Source organism: Cryptotermes secundus, unplaced genomic scaffold (assembly GCF_002891405.2).
Source record: "Cryptotermes secundus unplaced genomic scaffold, Csec_1.0 scaffold384, whole genome shotgun sequence".
Classification (NCBI taxonomy): Eukaryota; Metazoa; Arthropoda; class Insecta; order Blattodea; family Kalotermitidae; genus Cryptotermes; species Cryptotermes secundus.
In genome coordinates, this window is record NW_019731268.1 from 562,236 (window position 1) to 583,070 (window position 20,835).

Genomic DNA, 20,835 nt, shown 5'->3' on the forward strand with positions numbered 1-20,835 from the left:
CGTCGACACCGGGGCAGAACAGGCGGAAGTAGGTGACATGCTCAACGATATACGTGGGTTAATCGAAGTCACATGGCCTGGCCACCCCCGTCGTTCTAGCCAGTAAGAACCGGGACCTCCGTTTCTGCCTGGACTACAGGAACCTGAACGACGTAACAAAGACAATTTTCCACTGTACCAGACTGACGACTTTCTGGACGCGTTAGCTAGAGAGAAATCGTTCTCCACTCTGGGCCAGAAGAGTGGTTATTGACACGTGGATCTGCATCCGGACAAGACGACAGTGTTCTCGAGGGGTCAGAGGTTATGACAGTTCACAGTCATACTCTTTGGCCTCTGCAACGCTCTAGTGACATTCTGGTGGTCAAAAAACGTTTTAAGAGGCCTCAAGAGTGATGTCTCATGTATCTGGAAGTGGGCGTGGTTGGCCGCACGTTCCAAGAGCACCTGCTCAACCTGCGGAAAGTGTCCCAATAGTTCCGAGAAGCCCGCATAAAGCTTAATCTGGAGAAGTCCCAACTTTTTTAAAAAAAGTACGGTACCTCGGGTATACTGTGTCACCAGAGGGGGTGGCCACCGAACCCCAGAAGCTAAAAGCCATACTGGACTGGCCGAACCTCAAGAATAAACACGAAATTAAGAGCGTCCATCGCGTACGCACTTATTAGTTAGTAGTCGGTTTATTTCCAGGTTCGTCAATGTTGCGAAACTGCTAACCAAAGTGACGTAGAAGAGACCCTTACATGTCATTTTGTTCCAAAGATATTGACTATCAAAGAGTGAGTACATTTTTTGGACCTTCTGTATAAATATATATGTATATTAATTTTAGCGTTACTGAAAATGTTGTGTAAACTAAAAAATTTAAATATAACACTGTGGTGTAATTGTTCCATGCAAAAACCGTTGTTTAATAATACATGCTCGCAACAAAAGAACGGGGTTGTGCAACCCGTTTCTGGGCAACGGCTCGATAAGCATATTTCCGCGTAAGCAGTGACCTCACACAACAGTGGACAGCGACCACGTGACGTGTTCTCTGTTGAGTCCGCACCGAAGATTCACAGGAGACAAAAAATGTCGTTTGCGGGCGGTCGAAAGCTGGAATGAGTAATAGACATAGTTCTTAGTTGAGTTCCGAGGTTCCATGGTGCTTGAACAAGAAATGGTAGACTTAAGTGGCGCCACAGTCCCTTGACGGCTTGGGAATGCCCAGAGCAGTATCAGTTGTGAGGTGTTCTCTCGTGAGTCAGGCTGAACACCGGCCAGTCTGCTCATGGCAAGCCGACGTGAATTATCGGAGTTTGAACGGGGCATGACAGTGGGTGCCAGGCGGATGGGACATTCCATTTCCGAAGTTGTGCGGCCATTCAACATTCCTCGATCCACGGTGTCACGTGTGTATCGGGAATACACTGTGGAAGGCATTTCCACCCACAGTGGACAGTGCAGTTGCCGACTACGGGTGCTTAATGATCGTGACCAGCGGCGTCTAGTTAGAACTGTCCGTGGTAACAGACAAGCGGGCATGCACTGTCTTCGCTCGCTCGGAAGCCGGAATCGTGGGTTCGAATCCCACTCAGGGCATGGATGTTTGTGTGCGTTTTTCTGTGTTTGTCTACGGGTAGAGGCCTTGCGACGAGCTGATCGCCCGCCCAAAGAGTCCTACCGTATGTGTAAGATCTAGAAAAACCGAAGTGAACGGCGTTCATGGAGGTACGCCTAGGCCCACTGGGGCTGTAGTGCCAAGGAAAGAAAAAAAAAAGACAAGCGACACTGGCTGAAATCACATCCACGTTCAATGCAGGAGGTACCAGACGCATATCCAGCAGGTCAGTGCAGCGTTCTTTAGCTTCCATGGGATATGGGAGCAGAAGACCGACCAGAGTGCCTCTGTTAACACCACGACACCGGACACAGCGCCTCATCTGGACTTGTGACGTCGCTAATTGGACCCTGGAGGATTGGCAACATGTGGCGTGGTCCGATGAGTCACGGTACCAGTTGTTTCGGGCGGATGGTAGGGTTCGGGTGTGGCGCAGAGCCCATGAGACCATGGACTCCAGTTGTCAACAAGGCACCGTGCAGGCTGGTGGTGGTTCCATACTGGTGTGGGGTGCGTTCACGTGGCATGAGTTGGGTCCGCTCGTCCACCTAAAAACGTCATTGACCGGTGACCGCTACGTTACACTGCTTGGTGACCATTTGCAGCCCTTCATGGACATCATGTACCCCTACGATGGGATATTCCAACAGGACAATGCACCGTGTCATCGGGCCGAAGTTGTCCAGAATTAGTTCGAGGGGCATTCTGGAGAGTTCCGACGAATGGTGTGGCCACCACGTTTGCCCGACATGAACCCAATCGATCATTTATGGGACGTGGTGGAGAGGTCCATTCGCACCCAAAATCCTGCGCCTATAAATACCAGGAAGCTGTGGGCGGCTATCCAGATGGCATGGCTCAACATCTCTCCAGATGTCTTCCGTCCACTTGTGGAATCGATGCCACGTCGAGTTGCTGCACTTCGCCGGACTAGAGGGGGTCCTACACGATACTAGGTACCTATCCCATGACTTTTGGCACTTCAGTGTATATCACGTCCACTTTTCTAGAAAATCTGCTTTGATCACGCCTTATGCAGTCCAATTTAATAACTTTTTTTATTATGGTCACCCTACGCAAGCATCTGCTGGAATTAAGACGTTTCAGTTCCCGTTAGGGTCAGGGGTTTACTTTCTTTTTTCAATCATTTTCGGACCACTTCTGGGGCCCACCACTCCTCCGGCCAGTGGTAGCAGAGTCTCTTCGGCGATGAAATGATCGGAGGATTAAGCTGACCATCCATCTTCATGTAATACCGTTGTTATTAATGCACTGAGGCTGCTTCGATTCCCTTCATATGACTCTATGACGTGGCACTTATGTGTCGAAATAATATGAACTCATATACCGAGAGTAGGATTCGGGAGGAGCGACTTGCTTGCTGGCTCCGTAAAAACACAACAATAACCAAGTGGACTCTGATATATTCCGACCTCAAAATAAACTCTACGCTTCCGACAAGAGGCGAAGAATACGTGCAACATAACAGAGACTCGAACGACTCTTAAAACAGGTATGCTGCTTACACTTCGTTTACTACATTCTCTTTTATGCGGGTTTCCTTATATCACGACCGGCTTCCACCTACTCCACACACAGCAGCCTTTTCAATCGACCCATTGCTCGTCATCACGGCCACCATTATCGTCATAGCTTACGTCCGTGGACATTCTTTCATGGTGACCTCTCTACATCCGACAACAACAAGGAATCCATATTTTCCACGGCAATCGCAGACGCTGCGCAAAGTGAAGTTCAGAAGGCGAGGGCCTGGACGACAAGTAGCCTCTGCTACATCAGAGGTACTACAGAAACGCAAATCCGATGTCAGGATACGCAAATTTCTGTAAATTTAACAATCTACACATCTTTGTCCACAAATTCCACTTGACGAGACCCGGGATCGAATCCGGGCCGCTACAGTGGGAAGCCAGCGACTAACCGCTTGAGCTATGGCGCGGCCTAAAGGGCACGAGTTGAGTGTATAAGTGGTCAATGAATCAAATCACCAATCCAAACCCCGTCCATAATCGCTCATACACGTATGTTCTCGTTTTAAAACATGATTTCCTTTGCACTATTTGGCAGCAACAGTTAATTTTAGTCTATATAAACATCAATAATGTTTCCAAAAGAATGACAAATCATTACGATGTAAACCGCTGGACACGATACTGTCACGGAAGTGGGGTTTGCGTGATTAACAGTAACGGGTTCTGGATTGGATGATTGGATTTATTAGCACTTCTATTACAATTACAGTCAACTATAACAGCTCACAATCAATGATTGTCTAAGACTCGCTCCATTTCTTACTGGACTACAAATGTCTTCTCTTCCACTGTGACTGACTTAGTTCTGACTTACGAACAGGTCACTTCTTCAGCTTCTGCTCTCCGCCGCGAACACTCAACTTCTGAATTCTCTTATGACTGACGACCCACGAATGCCCTCTCTTTTATAACTCGAACTCGAACACTAACAGTTCGTGTATTACTGTTATTGTTTCTATCCGTTGCTATGAAATGTGCCTTGCGACTTGCTACCCAGCACCGGAGGTCCTGCCAACGCTGACTGCGTAACCCCGGGAATGTGTTTACCGAACCGTTATCTAGCAATGGTCTTATTCGTCACAATACGAAAAAATCTACACGCCTCCTTACAAAATAACCACAATGCGCATACCAAAGTTGACCGATTTCGAACCAGCGTACCATTAGGAAATCCTACGGCTGCCTAATGTAACACCATCGAGTATCTACACGCTGAACTGAACGTATTCGGTAATGAATTTTGATATGAATATATTTTATACCACATAACAGGCCGGGGAGGCACACACAGTTGTGAGACGTCGAAGCTCCCACATTTTCTAGATAATCGGCTCAGTGATGGCGGTGAGATTGTCAGCCTTAAGCGCCGCCCACCCTTTACACCTAGCAAGATCCCTGTTAGCAGTTTCTGTTAGAGACTGAGTCGACCCAGGGCCAAAGTGCGGCTGGATTAGGTCAATCGAAAATCCAATAACCTCATAGGCAATCGAACCCGCGACCATCCGGCTTGTAGTAAATGCGTACCAGGAATCTTCCCGGGGGTAATGGGCGGTCGACATGTAATGCTGACCTCATCGCTATCTATGAGCCGACTGTCTAGAAAATGTGGGTACCTTGACGTCTCACAACCCTTTGGGCCTCCACAGTCTCTACGGGGATAGCATCTTTTTACCTCTTATATGTTTTATACTTTCGGTCTAGAAAACCGAAATTAACGGCCGTGGGGATTCGTTGCGCTGACCACACGACACCCTCTATCCCCTAAAGTTGGCACTAACTTCGCCGACAAGCGGCGGTCGCTCGGTCGGTATAGTTAGCTTGTGAACTATAGGCCACGGTGTTTGTTTTATGTTTTATACCTATTTTCATTAACCTATCGGTGGTCAATGAAAGCTCATATAACGTTAAGTTTGATTCCGATTAAATTGATCGCATCACTGTATCTAAATGTCTGCAACATACTCCAATTATGGGACAGTGCGCAGTTGAGTTGCTTTCGGCTTTATCAACGCCACGCTTCGCACAATGAGATATGACGCATTCAAATTCATTTCTCGTGATAGGGAGAGCAAAAATGCAATAAAAAAGAAAACGTAATATCTTGTAACAAACTTAAGTGTCGCTTCTTCAAAAGTTGTTCCAACATTTTTGGCCTTGTTCGCTCTTTCAGAGTGTGTTCCGAAATTTAAACGTGATAATGGAAACGCACTGTTAGCAGCTTAGCATCTCTACGCTAGTTAAGTGGATCGTCTTACGTGTCTGGAAATCAAGGAACGTAACATGCAACCAAACCATCTGCAAGCATTTCTTAACATACCGAGTAGTAGATTTTAAAACTATTAACAGTATTCTTAAGCCACTAAAGATTTCACCATTTCGTTCTTTGCGTGTGCACCAGAAAGCATTCCAGGGATTCTGCAGCACATGTTCCAGCCATACACAGTAATTATATTCATTTATTTGCTCAACATGGGGCCAAATGTGTTAAGAACTAATAGTAATGAAATAAACGCCAGGATAAGTTGCTGACACTACACCAAAGAAAAACTTATGTTCTCTAAATTCTTCACTTCTTTTTTTTTATTGCTAGTGGGGTGGGAGTAAGTCTCTTGTACTGCGGCCACTTCTGGTCTATTGTACCAGCCCCTGATGATAAGGCGAGGGTGACTGTGGAGCAATTGGTAGAATGAAGATTGGCAGGGGAATCCGAAGTACTCGGAGAAAACCTGCCCCAGCGCCACTTTGTCCACCACAAATCCCATTTGACCAGACCCAAGATCGAACCTGGGCCGCCGCGGTGGGAAGCCAGAGACTACCCGCTTGAGCTATGGCGCGGTCTAAATTCTTTAATTACACTGAAGGATAAATAAATAAATATACATCTTTATCTACGGTTATTTCTAATGAATGGTGGAATAATTTTGCGACTGCGCAAAATCTTGGCTTTTCCCCTTCAGAGCAGCAGCCGAATTTGTCTTGTGAAACCTTGTACAGCGACAGGCGATGTTCACATAGGCCTGAAACGCGTGCATATGCATGCACACAGTGTGACAATTAAGTTTCCGAACTGAGGCCACAAAAAACCACAAAAAGATAACCATATTTATTAATACTGTGACGAATATGACCATTTGCTTGGCAACGATTCGGTAAACACCGCCTGAAAGCCGCAATAGCAACGAACGGAAATCCATTGCTGGGCAACGGGTCGGCAAACATCCCCGCAACAAACGAGCACGCAACTATAGGACGTCTATTGCCAGGCAATGGCGCGGTAAACATCCTTCGTCAACAAAACAGGCTGTATTTTCCGTTGAGTCCGTGCAAAGTGGTTATAGGAGTACCCAATTCCGAAGCTGGCAGTAGTTGTACGAGTATGGAACAGCAGTCGGAAGAGAATTGGGTCGAGTATTCGGAATTGGCAACTGCAGAAAATGGCAAGAAAACTTCATAGTGAAATGAAGTGATAGTTCCTGTGATAAATCCGTTACCAGGCAATGGATCTATGAAGTGGATTAGCGGTAGAGCTATAATTGAAAGTGAATAGGAGATTGTAAACGAAAGTGCTAATAAATCCAGAACCCGTTATTATTCATCATGGAACCTCGGATACGTGACAATAACATCACTCAATATAGTCCCCGCCCGTTTCCGTCGCTCACACGACGAAACCAATGACCGAAAAAACGCTTCTTCCCGTATCGCCGTCGTTATCTCGTTACAGTCGATCGGATCAATGAAACGGCCTCAGATCTCGTCCCTTTCATTCATTCGCTCGCTAGCTCACTCACTCAAGGGGCTAAGGCCTTCTTGAGAAGCTGCCAATTGCGCAGCTATTCAACAACTTCACAACATTTTATGGAACCCTAAGGTTCATTCTCGTGTCCACAAGAGCCCTCCACTGGTCCCTATCCTGAACCAGATGAATTCAATCCATACCATCCCATACTATCTCTCTAAGATCCATATTAATATTGTCCTCCCGCCTATGCCTTGGTCTTCCCAGTGGCCCCTTTCCTTCTGGCTTTCCCACCAATATCCTATATGCATACCTCTTCTCCCCTGTTAGTGCTACATGTCCTGCCCACCTCTCCTTGACTTGATCATTCTAATTATACTTGGAGAAGAGTAAAAGTTGTGAAGCTCCTCATTATGCAGTTTTCTCCAACCACTTGTCACTTCATCTCTCTTCGGTCAAAATATTTTCCTAAACGCCCAGTTCTCAAACACCCTTAGTCTATGTTCCTCCCTTAATGTCAGAGACCAAGTTCCACACCCATACAGAACCAAAGGCAAAATTATAGTTTTGTATACTATAATTTTTGTTTTTGGACAGCAGACGAAAGACAAAGGTTCTGGACCGAATTGTAGCAAGCATTACCCGAGCACAATCTCCTCTTAATTTCCTCTGAATCAGGTTTTGATTTGTTGTAGTCGTTCCAAAATGTCTGAACTGTGCCACATTTTCAAAACATATGTTACGTATCTTTATACAATAATTTTTCCCTGCATTCTGGTGACGAGACAGTAACATATACTTAGTTTTCTCTGTGTTTACTTCTAGACTAACCCCCTTACCTGCGTCAACTAAAGTCTGTGTGTTTTTATTTATGGCATTTATATTCTCACCCAGTAGATTCACATCATCCGCATAGACCAACAGCTGATGTGTCCCATTTAATTTCAGTCCCACCTAGTTTTCCTGGACCTTCCTAGTGGCATATTCTAAAGCAAAGCTGAAAAGCAGTGGCGATAAAGCATCTCCTTGTTTTAGACCATTCTGGATAGGAAAATTATCAGACAAATGTTTACCTATAAGGACTTTACTCTACGTTTCGTTTAAACTCATTTTAATCTACCTAACTAGTTTCATGGGCACCCCAAACTCTATCAGAATAGTGTACAATACTTCCCTCCGAACTGAATCATACATTTTCTTGAAGTCTACGAACAGCTGATGTACTGTCTCATTGTACTAACATTTTTTTCTCCAGTATCTGACGAATGCAAAAGATCTGATCAGCAGTTGATCTGTTACGTCGAATTCCACATTGATGATCCCCAATAATTCCATATATGTACGGACTTAACCTTGAGAGAAGAATATTGGAAAAAGTTTTGTATGAAGTTGAAAGCAGTGATATCCCACGATAATTACTACAGTCTGTTTTATCACCCTTCTTGTGAACTGGTACAATAATAGATTCCTTCCATTGATCAGGCAATTTTTAGTTATTCCAAATAGAATCACTTAGCTTACGGATCTTAGAACGTAATATTTCACATCCTGCTTGAATAATTCCGGGAGCATTTGATCACTACTTGGCGATTTATAACTTTTCAATTTTGCAATAGAAATTTCAACCTCAAAAGGAGTCCATTCCATTGTAATTTTTAATTTAGAAAATCAAAAGTTCGCCGGCGCTAAATCAGCGAAGTAGGGTGGATTGAATAACACGGGGATCCCTAAACTCGGAGGCAACGGCCGAAGAATGCGCCGGTGCATTGTCGTGCAGAAGACATCACGACCCACTTTCCTGAAACTCAGGCGTACCGCGATGAACTCGAGCTATCAATCTCTTAATCTCATCTCTATAGAACTTACAGTTTACAGTCTGTTTTCCGGCACAAAATCGTGATGAACGATACCATTAGCATCAAAATATGCAGTCAACATTCTTTTTACCCGCGATTTTTGCATCCTCACTTTCTGAGCTTTCGGTTTCTTTTTACTCAACCAAGCTGCACGCTGACGTTTTGTTTCTGAATATTATACGTAACACCAACTTCCATCATCAGTAACAATCCTTTTTAAAACATTTATATCGTCATCAATCATTTCAACAAATTCAACAGATGACGCAGCGCGTTTAAGTTTTTGATCGGGCTTTAACAAACGAGAACACAATTTCTTCTTTTACAAATCTTCGACCAATATCTTATGTGCTCTCTCTTTACAGATCCCTGTTTCGATCTTCGGTCAAACACTTTTGAATAACTTCTGTCGATTCATTTGCTATGGAATTTGAAGGACGGTCTTTGCGTTCATCATCTTCTAACGACTTTGAACCTTTTATGCCATCCAAACACACCTGTTCTCGATAAACATTCCTCACCGTACGCACTTCTCAGCATTTCAAACGTTTCAGTAGCTGTTTTCTTTAATTTTAAACAAAACTCAATCGCTGATCTTTGGTGCATTTTGAAACCTTCGACACGATGAAAAAAACTACCTTCACCAAAACAACTGAATCCTCATACGCATTAACCAAACAAGTTGAAGCTTGCATATCATATATGTGTAAATGAACGTTCTAACTACTCCCGTTCATCCACGATAGATGGCATTAGTAGTATTACCGTAATAGCGTCAGTTCGGGAACTTAACTGTCGCATTGTGTGAGTATTTAAAGTATGCATGTGCATTAAAAACCACAGACACGGTAGGGTCGCGGTAGGGGCTATGTCTGATAATATTAAAATTACGAAAATCTATACTGAAATCATAAGTAAAGTTCACCGCTCGTAAGTGATATAGCTTCTGTGTAAAGATGGTTGGAATACGTATCTTCCGGGTTCTGAAGGCGTTCCTCTCCATTTCGCTTTTCTCAGACATAAAATGGGACAAACCAACATTTAGATCTACATAACAAAGTATACAGTATATAGGTAACAGGCCAATCAATATTGGAAGAGGTGCTAACAACGTATAAACTAATACACGAATACCCATTTCTCAAGAGGCATTATGACAAGCTCACATTCGATAAAAAACGACAAACTCCGTGACCTGTAGTCCGTAAGAGAACTATACCGACCGAACGACCGCCGCTTGTTGAAGTTGGTGCCAACTTTAGCTGATAGAGGGTGTCGCGTGGTCGGTGCAACGGATACCCAAGGCTGTTAATCTCGGTTTTCTAGACCGGAGCCGCTATTTACTTGAAATGACTCCTCAATTATCCTCACATGGCTGAGTGGACCCCGTTCCAGAACCACTTCTTCTCAGAAACTCTGGCAGCGCCGGGGATCGAACCCGGGACTTCTGGATCTGTAGCCAGGACCTCTGACCACTAGATCACTGAGGTGCTCTCAAGCTCACATTCACGTTCTTGAAACTACGTATTGGAGAAAATGTTGCTATTTTAAGGAAGGGAATTAATGTTCTATAACTTAAATGTTGTCTTCTTACACAAACTGAGTGAATGAGATCAGAATTAATTCTTCGCTTATATTAATCAAACGATAAATTCACATGTAACTATCCACTGTCATTACACACGTTAAAATAACATTATATATAAAGCCGTACAATACTCTACTAAAGCACTACATGAAAAGTCCATGATTTATTTAATCCGTCTTGCAGTGCATACATTCATTTATCTCCTTCTTTCCCTCGCACTACATGTTTCGGCATAATAATGCCATCTTCAGGTGCTTACTTGTCCACGTCAAACCAGTTCATTGCATGCCATGTTCACACATTAAAATAACTAAAATATGTATCTATCATATACATTGTCAAACGTTAAAAGTATTAAAATTGTTCAGGATACCACANTGCAATGAACTGGTTTGACGTGGACAAGTAAGCACCTGAAGATGGCATTATTATGCCGAAACATGTAGTGCGAGGGAAAGAAGGAGATAAATGAATGTATGCACTGCAAGACGGATTAAATAAATCATGGACTTAAATCAGTGCAACAGGACGCTAAAATATAACATTACTACATGAAAAGAATAAAACAAATCTCGGTTGGATGCAGTTTAGAACGATCGAATTTATGATAGTGATATTTCGCTAAAACAACTGAAACATTTCCTTTCGTGGAAACTGACTTAGCAATATCATAAAGAGAAAAGGACTTCGGAAGTATGATCAATTACATTTAAACGAGTATGTGTATTGTCCTATAAACTCAGAGAGAAGCTTAATTTAACTGTGGTGGTGCATAACGGGCCACAGTCAAATTCACTGTGTTCGAAAGACCACAGTTTGAGTGCCGAATATGAAACTTATGAAACGTACGCATAGCATCCGTGCTCTTTAATTATTTAGAAAATCGAAGAGATAGGAAAGCGTACATTGTACATAAAACATGTACCTCATTTTCATCTACAACGTCGTTTCGAAACATTTTCCGCTCCAATAAATATTTAACACCCGAGATGTCCACAGAAATGCATGTAGACTTCATGCGAAGTGCCCGTCGCTTCACCCATTTAAACCAAAATTTGAATGCATCAACAGGTTTTACTAAAACTCTCCAAATTGAAATTTCATAAAAATCTGCTCCGCGGATCTCGAATTTATTCTTGCGTACAGAACGGAAGGAGCGAATTCAATAAACACCCAGCGATGTTGTGAACTGTCCTGGGACAATTAACATTTCAGTTTTTAATGTTTCCGAACAACGGGACTTTCCAGGGAAGAAATGATCCCAAAAACGGGCTTAAATATAAAATAAAAAACGGAGAAGGCAGTATAAAATAGGAAACTCTGAATCAAAGAAGAAACCGTGTGTGTGAGAATACGACGAAGAGGAAATACAGCGACGTGAGATGAGGCAGTGTATGTATCGCCTCAAACAAAACTGATTCACGTTAAACAGGTTTTGTAGGTCAGAGACCTTGATACAACAACGACCGTACTCGTCTTCCCCAACACAGACCCCTAATCATTAACAGGTGGCCGTCACGTTGAACTTTCTGCTGAAGCCGTTTGTTGCAGGGAGGCGCCGGCCCGCAACACAGACTGCACACCAGCATTAGAATAACGCAGCAATATCGCTAGATGCACACACCTAAAATAATTCATACAAGCTGACCGATAATTACTGTAAAGTGTTTTCTAAAACTGTGTTCAGCAAATAAGTTGATGGATCTGAATTTCTCACCGCAGTGGCTATGAAGGGTTCTATCTTATAGGATACAATAACATGAATAGACGTTTCGAAGGAACGTTGCCTGCTTCATGCTGGTTTCTTGATTTACTCTTTCACCCTGAAGATGGAACCCATATATTTCTGAAAAACGTCGGTTGATCTACAACGGACTATACGACGTTATATCCCCTCTTTAAATAAATTAAATGTTTCGAGAACTTCCTGTAGGTAACTGTTATCAAACGAGTCTCTCTCATCAACTAAACAAAGGAATATCTCTCTTATCAATTTGAATATACAGTAAAACTTGGTTATAGCAACATCGGTTTCTGCGACACCTTGTCTACTGCGTCAAATATTCAATGGTACGAACTAATTCCTCATAAAGCAACTGTTTTTATACCTTGCTTAGTACGACATGCACAAATGCATCAACCTCGTATGTAACGTCATTTTCATTCCTGAATTTCTCTGATATCGTGGGAAAGTTCGATGTGTCTGCCCACCCTCACTTTCTCTACTTGCTGACGTGACTGTCCTGGAAGAATACGACCGCGGGCTGCAAGAGGAGCGTGGGTTTTATGCGAAAACAAGGGTGTGGGGTGGGACTGCGTGAATAGTGCAAGAGGACGCGGCAGGTTGTTAACTGCATTCCTTTCCTAGAATCTCGTCTAACAGGACCTCACATTGTCTACTTACCCTATAGTGTTCCTGCCTAAACCCAGAGAAGTGCAGTAGCGAAAACATGGCAATGAAAAGGAAAGTTTTAAGCATTGAAGAGAAAGTTAAAGTGATTCGTGAAATATTGTGTGTATTGTCAGTGAAAAGCGCTGTAATATGTCTTTGATATTACACATTTGGGCAATTCCACGTTAATGTTACGTTAGTCTGTACTTAACTACGTATTTCACTAAAAAATGCAACATTTTAACTCGGTTTTTGGTAGATTTTTACGTGACTAACATAAGGCTACTGTGGAAGTGCCCATTTCGGTTACAACGACATTCGTTTATAACGACACTATTTTTAGGTCCCTTTGATGACGTTATAACCAAGTTCTACTGTATTTCTGAAAAACGTCGGTTGATCTACAACGGACTATACGACGTTATATCCCCTCTTTAAATAAATTAAATGTTTCGAGAACTTCCTGTGGGTAACTGTTATCAAACGAGTGTCTCTGATCAACGAAACAAAGGAATATCTTTCTTATCAATTTGAATATATTTAAAATCTGAACACAGCATCCGTAACGCGGGTTTCGAGCTGTTCCGCAGACCCCTGGAAGACATGTCTAAGGCTCAGGGGCAAAAACCTGAGCCAAAACGTTTTGGCTTTGAAAGAATATGCTGCCGAACAAACGGTAAGCATTCCTACGCAACAGTGAAAGCTGTTTTGTAACTAGAGGATTACGAATAAGCAGCGACGATCTTGCATCTCTTCAGTATTACAGTCTGACATGTCTAGGCCAGGAGTGGGCGAACTCTACAACGGAGGACCGCATTTGGGGTTGCAACTGCTCTCCTTGGCCGGAAAGAGGTGAACGGAACGCAGACCGCAACATGTTTTAAGGATGTTCTAATAAGCCGAAAAGTACCGTATGTATAATTGAAGCCATTACTCTTCACATTACTGCGGGCAAGCTTTTTAATTTTAAAAAAAGTTAACATAAATTAAAGTAATATTGAAAGTATAAGCAACTACCTGCAGATGCTTTAGGCATAGGGTTAGGAAAGTGATAAATGAGGCGAAGTGAAGTTGGGGTGGAAATAATTAAAAAGAAAAAAATTGCAGTGAAGTGAAGTGAAGTGAAGTGAAGTGAAGTGAAGTGAAGTGAAGTGAAGTAAATGACATTATGCATCCATGACTGTTGGTTTCCTTTTGTTTGTGTTTTGGGTGTTGTATTTTTTCTCTCTCTGTAATCGTTGTTGTATTTGTTGCAGTTGTTTGTATTTCTCTGTAATTGTTGTAGTTGTTAATCGTATTTGGTTTGTATTCACTGTGGTAGGATGTCCTTGTTGTTGTCGTATTTGTTGCAGTTGTTTGTATTTCTCTGTAATTGTTGTAGTTGTTAATCGTATTTGGTTTGTATTCACTGTGGTAGGATGTCCTTGTTGTTGTCGTATTTGTTGCAGTTGTTTGTATTTCTCTGTAATTGTTGTAGTTGTTAATCGTATTTGGTTTGTATTCACTGTGGTAGGATGTCCTTGTTGTTGTCGTATTTGTTGCAGTTGTTTGTATTTCTCTGTAATTATTGTAGTTGTTAATCGTATTTGGTTTGTATTCACTGTGGTAGGATGTCCTTATTGTTGTGTTTTGTGTATTGTGTTTTGTTTGAACGTGTTGTCACTTAGTGTAATGTGTGTTACTTGTCTGTTGTGTCCTACTGTGTACTACTGCCACCGGGCTAAAACCCAATTGCAGTATAATAAATAAATTTTCACAATATCTGCGCAAGCCGGATGTGAAGCTCTCAAGAACTGTACTTTTGCCCAGCCTTGGTGTAGGCTCCACTAGACGAAGTTCAAAACGTTACTTACAATAACGGTGCTAAAAACGTTTAAACCTTCTTTCTCAAATCGATGTATTCAATGGTCTTAAAGCAGACGTCCACAAGACATCCAGTCACACCAAATGAAAACATTTTTTTCATTCCAATGGCTGATTGCTCTTTATCGTTGGCACCCCAAACTCTATCAGAATATTGTACAATACTTCCCTCCTAACTGAATCATAGTCTTTCTTGAAGTCTACGAATAGCTGATGTACTGTCTCATTGTACTCCCATTTTTTCTACAGTATCTAACGAAGGTAAAATATCTTATCAGTAGATATTTTACGTTGAAACCCACACTGATGATCGCAAATAATTTCATCTATTTACAGATTTAATTTGAGAGAAGAATACTGGATAAAATTATAGGCAATAACCTAAATAATTACAATCTTTGAAAATTTCCGGATAAAATTAATGTTTACATAGCACAGGTTCTTGCAATATGAATAGCAAAGCGAATGCGTTAACTGCTAACTCCCTTGAAGCTGTTGCAATGCGTGTGGAATGCTGCAAATAGTAACACCTGTCAAAGCAAATATAGGAACTGACCTCTGTAACATCCATGACCTTGATAGCGGCAAGTTGACCAGTCTTCGTGTGTCGACCCTGAAACAGAAAAACTGCATGTAATACCTATCTTCAATAGTTGTGTATTTAGATTACATACGTACTTGAACAATGTTTAGCATCTCCCACAAACAAAAGTATTCAAATGGAAATGTTTACGAAAAATTTTCTGAAACCCGTGGGTGTCCACGTGTCCGCTAATAAACTGTTACAAGCTGCAGAATTCGTCGTAAAATTCGTATTATCTTTTCATAATTGGTAAACCAATATCATAACTACTCGTCATCGGCATGGTGCATTTACCACACAAAATTCTGCCTAGCATGAATACCTTTTTAAGGTGGATGAGGTTCACAATTCAGTACAGGCGATAAGAACTTAAACCGGGTGAGAATCGCTGCGTTATTCGATTAATGATCATTTCGTTCATACGTAAGAAGTTACCATGGGATGTGCTAGCAGCTGGAATTTCCTTATGCTTAGCATTCTCCAAATGTCACGGCGCGAGAGCTTATCTGTAAGGACATACCAAAAGAAGAAAATATCTGTGATTCCAAAATGAAAAACTCTTCGGCGTGACGTGTTCTGCATATGATATCACTAGGGCCCGGATCTCTATGTACTTAAAATATGCGCTAAAAAGCAGGAAAATATGTAACACAAATAAAATAATATGCATTTAAGAAGAGAGGTCACTTTATTCAGACTCACCTATTTACACGTATCATTCACTGCCGAAAGAAGCATCACAATAGGCCACTAGAAGTCTTTCAGTGTTTTCTGCAGACAAACTGCGTCTACTGTCCGTCAAAATGAGTTTACATGCTGAGAATGATCTTTCTACATCAAGTGACGTGACTGGATAGTATTTATACAATGGCGCCGAAGGTTCGGTACATTCATCTGGCAAAGATACCCTAATTCCACTCAAGTACTAACTGACTGAATCTTTTTTAGTCCTGGGTTCGAATTCAACACCATTTCTAACTTGCATTTAATCTTCTCTCCAATTTCGCCTAATGCGGAATTCAGTGAGCAAGTTGCTTTCTGAACGAGTTCAAGTGAGTCGTGAAGGAGTGCACCGTAAGATTCTAAGCTCTCAATGGCTTTTGAAACTGCAGAAAAATGTGCATGGATAAAATTCACATCTTGATAAACAGTATCACTTGTGCTTCACGGACACATGGATTCTCATCTTCAAGTTTTGTAACCACTTCTTTTACTTGATTGAAATTCTCCTGATAAAATGAAACTGCGGATATCCATGTCCCCCACCTAGTTAGGATAGGTTCAGGTGGCAGAGGAACCTGAGGTAGGCAATCTTTGTAGAACTGGACACGAGCTGGTGCTTTCAGAAATCGTTTGTTCTCACTTGCAATTAAATCGTTAACAGCTGGAAACCGTGCGCGTATTTTTTCTGCAATACGGTGTAATCCGTGCGCTAAACAGGTTACGTGTATAAGATTAGGATAAAATACTTGTAAGGCCTTTGCTGCTTTCAACATATAGGGAGCTTGCATCTGTGGGTAATACAAGCACCTTACAACAATTATTCTCAATTTCAGATGGCCATAGTAGTCGCGGAGAATCATTTACAAATCTTGCTATTGTGCTGTGGTTGGTTTTCTCTAGTACTTTGCAAGCAAGAAGATGAGGGTTGCCGGGTTCGTCTGGATGTAGCTTAACAACTACGAAATGTGCTATGCATCGGCCACATAAATCGGTTGTCTCATCCTTAATTATCCTTAATTTCAAACATATATGCAGAAATATGCTCTTACGTTTAGAATATGCAATAACGACCAAAAACCCTCAAAATATGCATTTGCATATGCGCATATGCATTTTAAAAAAATCCGGGCCCTAGATATCACATTATGTTTTAGATCCCAAGCTGACGACGTGAAATGTACCTCCAACGTCACGGATCTCATATTCTGTGTCGCTTTACAGCGTAAAACAATTTGAGTTGATAAAATAATTCGGGCTGCTTAATATTTAGGGATAACGGCCTCCGTAGTCTAGGGGTAACGTTCCCACCTCATGACTCAAGGTACGCGGGTTCAAACCCGGCGGAGGTCGTGGAATTTTAAGGGCGGAAAAATTCAGGAAACAAGTCCTCCGGGACGGACTTCAAGCCGTGGGTCCCGTGTCGTAGATTTACCGCACGTAAAAGATCCTCATTAGGCAACAATTTCCCGCCCAAGTGGTTTCCAATGCCTCTGGTAATTGGGGAAATATCAGGCACCGACGGCCGACCTCGTTGGCTGAACGGGGCTGATAGTACGCACCAGTACCGGTAGGGTACGGCGACAGTAGAAATTAAAGGGGGACGCACAATGGACAAATAACTGGTCTAAGTGCATGGCGAAACCCACCCCCTCTAATAATTATAAATAATAATAATATTTAGGGATTGATTAAGGCTTATATTGGACCTCTCCGTACACTCAACAAAAACCGACCATATTGGTCGCGCAATATAAGGCGTAGTCTTTGACCGCTTGAACACTGGGATCAAGCGTTCGAATCTCACTTTAGGCATGCATGTCCCCGTCTTCCTGTGATGTCTTCTTCTGCGATGGAGAAACCCCCTCTCCAAGGAGTCCTGCCAAATACAGTTTCAGAAGTCAGCTTTGAATCCCAAAAGCAAGACGGCCTCATTGAGAACTATTAAACTGGGGGAACGCGGGCTGCATGCGGCCCTCCGGGGCACCCTTCCGTTCCATAAATTACGCGTTAACGCTCTCCTTTTCTTAAAAATAACGCGGATATCGCTGAGAAAAAAAAATACTTTACGTAAGTATTAAACATTCCGTATAATTTTTCAGCATGCTTCACACGACAACTAATAATTAAGCAAAGGTATGCAATTACTACGACTCCTTGATCGTACAACGATACAATCTAGCAAACTTTTAAGTGGTTGATTCTTTAAGCACTGTTGATCTGGTAACATTTAAGCAAACTTTTTTTTTATTTATGGGTTCGATCTTTAATCGACTGCTTGTGTATTACTGATCTGATCACTGCAGGCCGGATATCAGTCTCGGTAAAATGAGGGGAAACATTTGTAGAGTGCAGCCCGTGGGTAGGTATCTATGGGACAGTGCCAGCTGAGAACGATGAAAGGAAATATAGAAGCTGACAATGCACGCATCTTACCGCGCTGGACTGAAATTTAAACGCTCTTATTTCCACGAAACGCTATATTTTTCTCAGGCACTGTGTTTTAGTAACCCCGATATGACGAAAAGAAAGTCGTCTTACTCACACAAGACAATAGTGCAGAAGTGGTCGTGGGAAGCGGAACGCAACTGCACTGAAATAAAACCAATCATTACAGCTACTACTCTCTGCATTCCAAGCCATTCAACTGCTCTGAAGATGGAGGCGATACGTTCCTCCGAAACGTCGGCCAAAACGAAGAATACACGGCGCCTAAACCCAGAAGACGACTTTCTTCAAAACCAATCAGTGTTTAGGAAATGGAGAGGATCTCATAATTACTGCATTTGTTCCCCCTCCCCAGCCGTCATGTCACGTAAAAGCTTCGCAAAGTGACTATAAAAAGATGCTCCATATGGCACGATAAGAAGTCATCAGGGAGGAACAGAATACGTTTAAATGTCTTCGAGAGGTTCTCAAAGTGTTGTACATGACACATGGGATCACCGTTAACCGTAAAATTACAGATGTGTATGAACACATGGTAACAAGCTTATCAGTCCGAACAAGATCTACAAATTACAAATTAGTGATTTACACCTCTGTAGAAAAATAAGGTCTCAAGCTTCAAGAAGTGATCATTTTAATGTTTTTCAAACATATAAAATATAAAGAAGAAAGTCGTCTTCTGCGATCTGGCGCCGTGTATTCTTGGTTTTAACCGATGTTTCGGAGGAACGTCGGTTAAAACCAAGAATACATGGCGCCAGATCCCAGCAGACGACTTTCTTCATAGTCATCGTCGTGAAAACCTCAAAACTTACATATAAAATACTCAAAAAATATGTACGCTGTTGCACTTTCATATCACTTGCAGTTTAATGCGGATAGCTATAATGGTTTATATGTTACCTTTCTTGTGGGGAAAACCACTAAAAACTTCAAAATAACCGGTATCTCGAGGGCATTCGAGCGAAGCACCTCCCAATAACAATTCTAGAGTGTTACTCCTACACCAACGTGGTCGGATTTATATGTCAATGTGAAAACTAACTACTACGATGCCAGTAAACTTACTATTCACCTCCAAACTGCAGAGGCTCACATTTTGGCCTAGGCCTATATAAGTATATGCAAATAAGGGCGTTAATGTCACACTTGCAGACATACTCATAATGTAGTCACTTCAACAGCTATACAGGTTCATTAGTTACAGCATATATTATGACCTGTATTTCCATGAAATGTCAGGAGTTCCTAAACCAATGAAGAGATGCCCCCATAGCCATCTTTCCCGAATCGTTCATGGCCAAAGACAGGGCTGTAGGAAATATGGTGTTCAAGAGATCACCAAAAAGTATAAACTTCCTTTCTACTTCCATCCGCACATTACACTCAAAATGACATTTGGGGGGGGGAGAAATCAGCCTAAATACCAGGCAAGAAACAAGGCACTAAAGTTGTCCCTATGCTAAATCAAACGCTATGTCATGAAAACGTACGAGGGAGTGAAGGTACAGCTCCACTTATTCTTAACCCTAGCGCTGAAGAGACGTGAGTGGGCACCACCATGCCATCCCGCTTTACCTCCCGAAGGAAAGGGCCTAAAACACTAGTGGATGGGAGGCAGGACGCGCTTCAGAGCTGAAAGGGACGCAGTGAAGAAAAGAAAAACACGTGGCCCCTGCCAGGAACCGAATCCCAATTCCTTTGGGGATTTCCACGTAGCCTAATTCATTAATACACTTCGAAAGTTTGATACTGGACTCCAAGTGAGCTGAATGCTTGGTGTTTGTGCCACACACAATTCGAGGCCCAGGTAGCGAGAAACTGACATGAGCAAGTTTCTTAAACTAAATACAAATTTAAGGAAAGAGCCTAGTCACGACCTGCCACACTGCGTTTCTTCTAGTTTGTAGTTACCCTTCAAGCAGCTTTACGTTTAATGAAGTCTTCACTATTATAATTTCTCCGGTTAAATTGCACGACAGATATAACGCACACAAATTTCTATATACGTATTATGGTGTGGAAGCGTTCTTTCCTTCCGAGGCAATTAACTGAGTTAAAAAAATGAAATCTTTAAACCTAATTTAAAACTACTAAAGTTATGACGGTGCTCATTAACTAAATCTGATCAGAATTCAGCGGCTCACGAGAACTTAATTTTATCGCTGCTAAAATTAAAATACTGTATTAACTTCGTGTGGGACTGCCTCTGTGGTCTAGTGGTCAGAGGTCCCGCCTACAGATCCAGAGGTCCCAAGTTCGATTCCCGGCGCTAACAGATTTTCTTAGTAGTAGTGGGTATAGAACGGGGTCCTCTCAGCCTCGTGAGGATAATTGAGGAGCTATTTCAAGGAAATAGCGGTTCCGGTCTAGAAAATCGAAATTAAGGGCCGTGGGGATTCGTTGCGCTGACCACGCGACACCCTCTATCCGCTAAAGTTGGCACTAACTTCGCCGATAAGCGGCGGTCGCTCGGTCGGTATAGTT

General features: G+C 42.3%; 1 protein-coding gene across 8 annotated transcripts in view; it reads right to left on the minus strand.

Annotated features, from left to right (window-relative positions):
* The window catches only part of LOC111866791 (serine/threonine-protein kinase mig-15), a 154,006-nt gene that overhangs the window by 95,884 nt on the left and 37,287 nt on the right, over positions 1-20,835 (minus strand). For all 8 annotated transcript variants that reach the window (XM_023856055.2, XM_023856058.2, XM_023856054.2 and 5 more), the window contains exon 3: positions 15,154-15,210. In XM_023856055.2, coding sequence (XP_023711823.1) covers positions 15,154-15,210 — 57 coding nt within the window. The remainder of the gene's footprint in view (positions 1-15,153; positions 15,211-20,835) is intronic.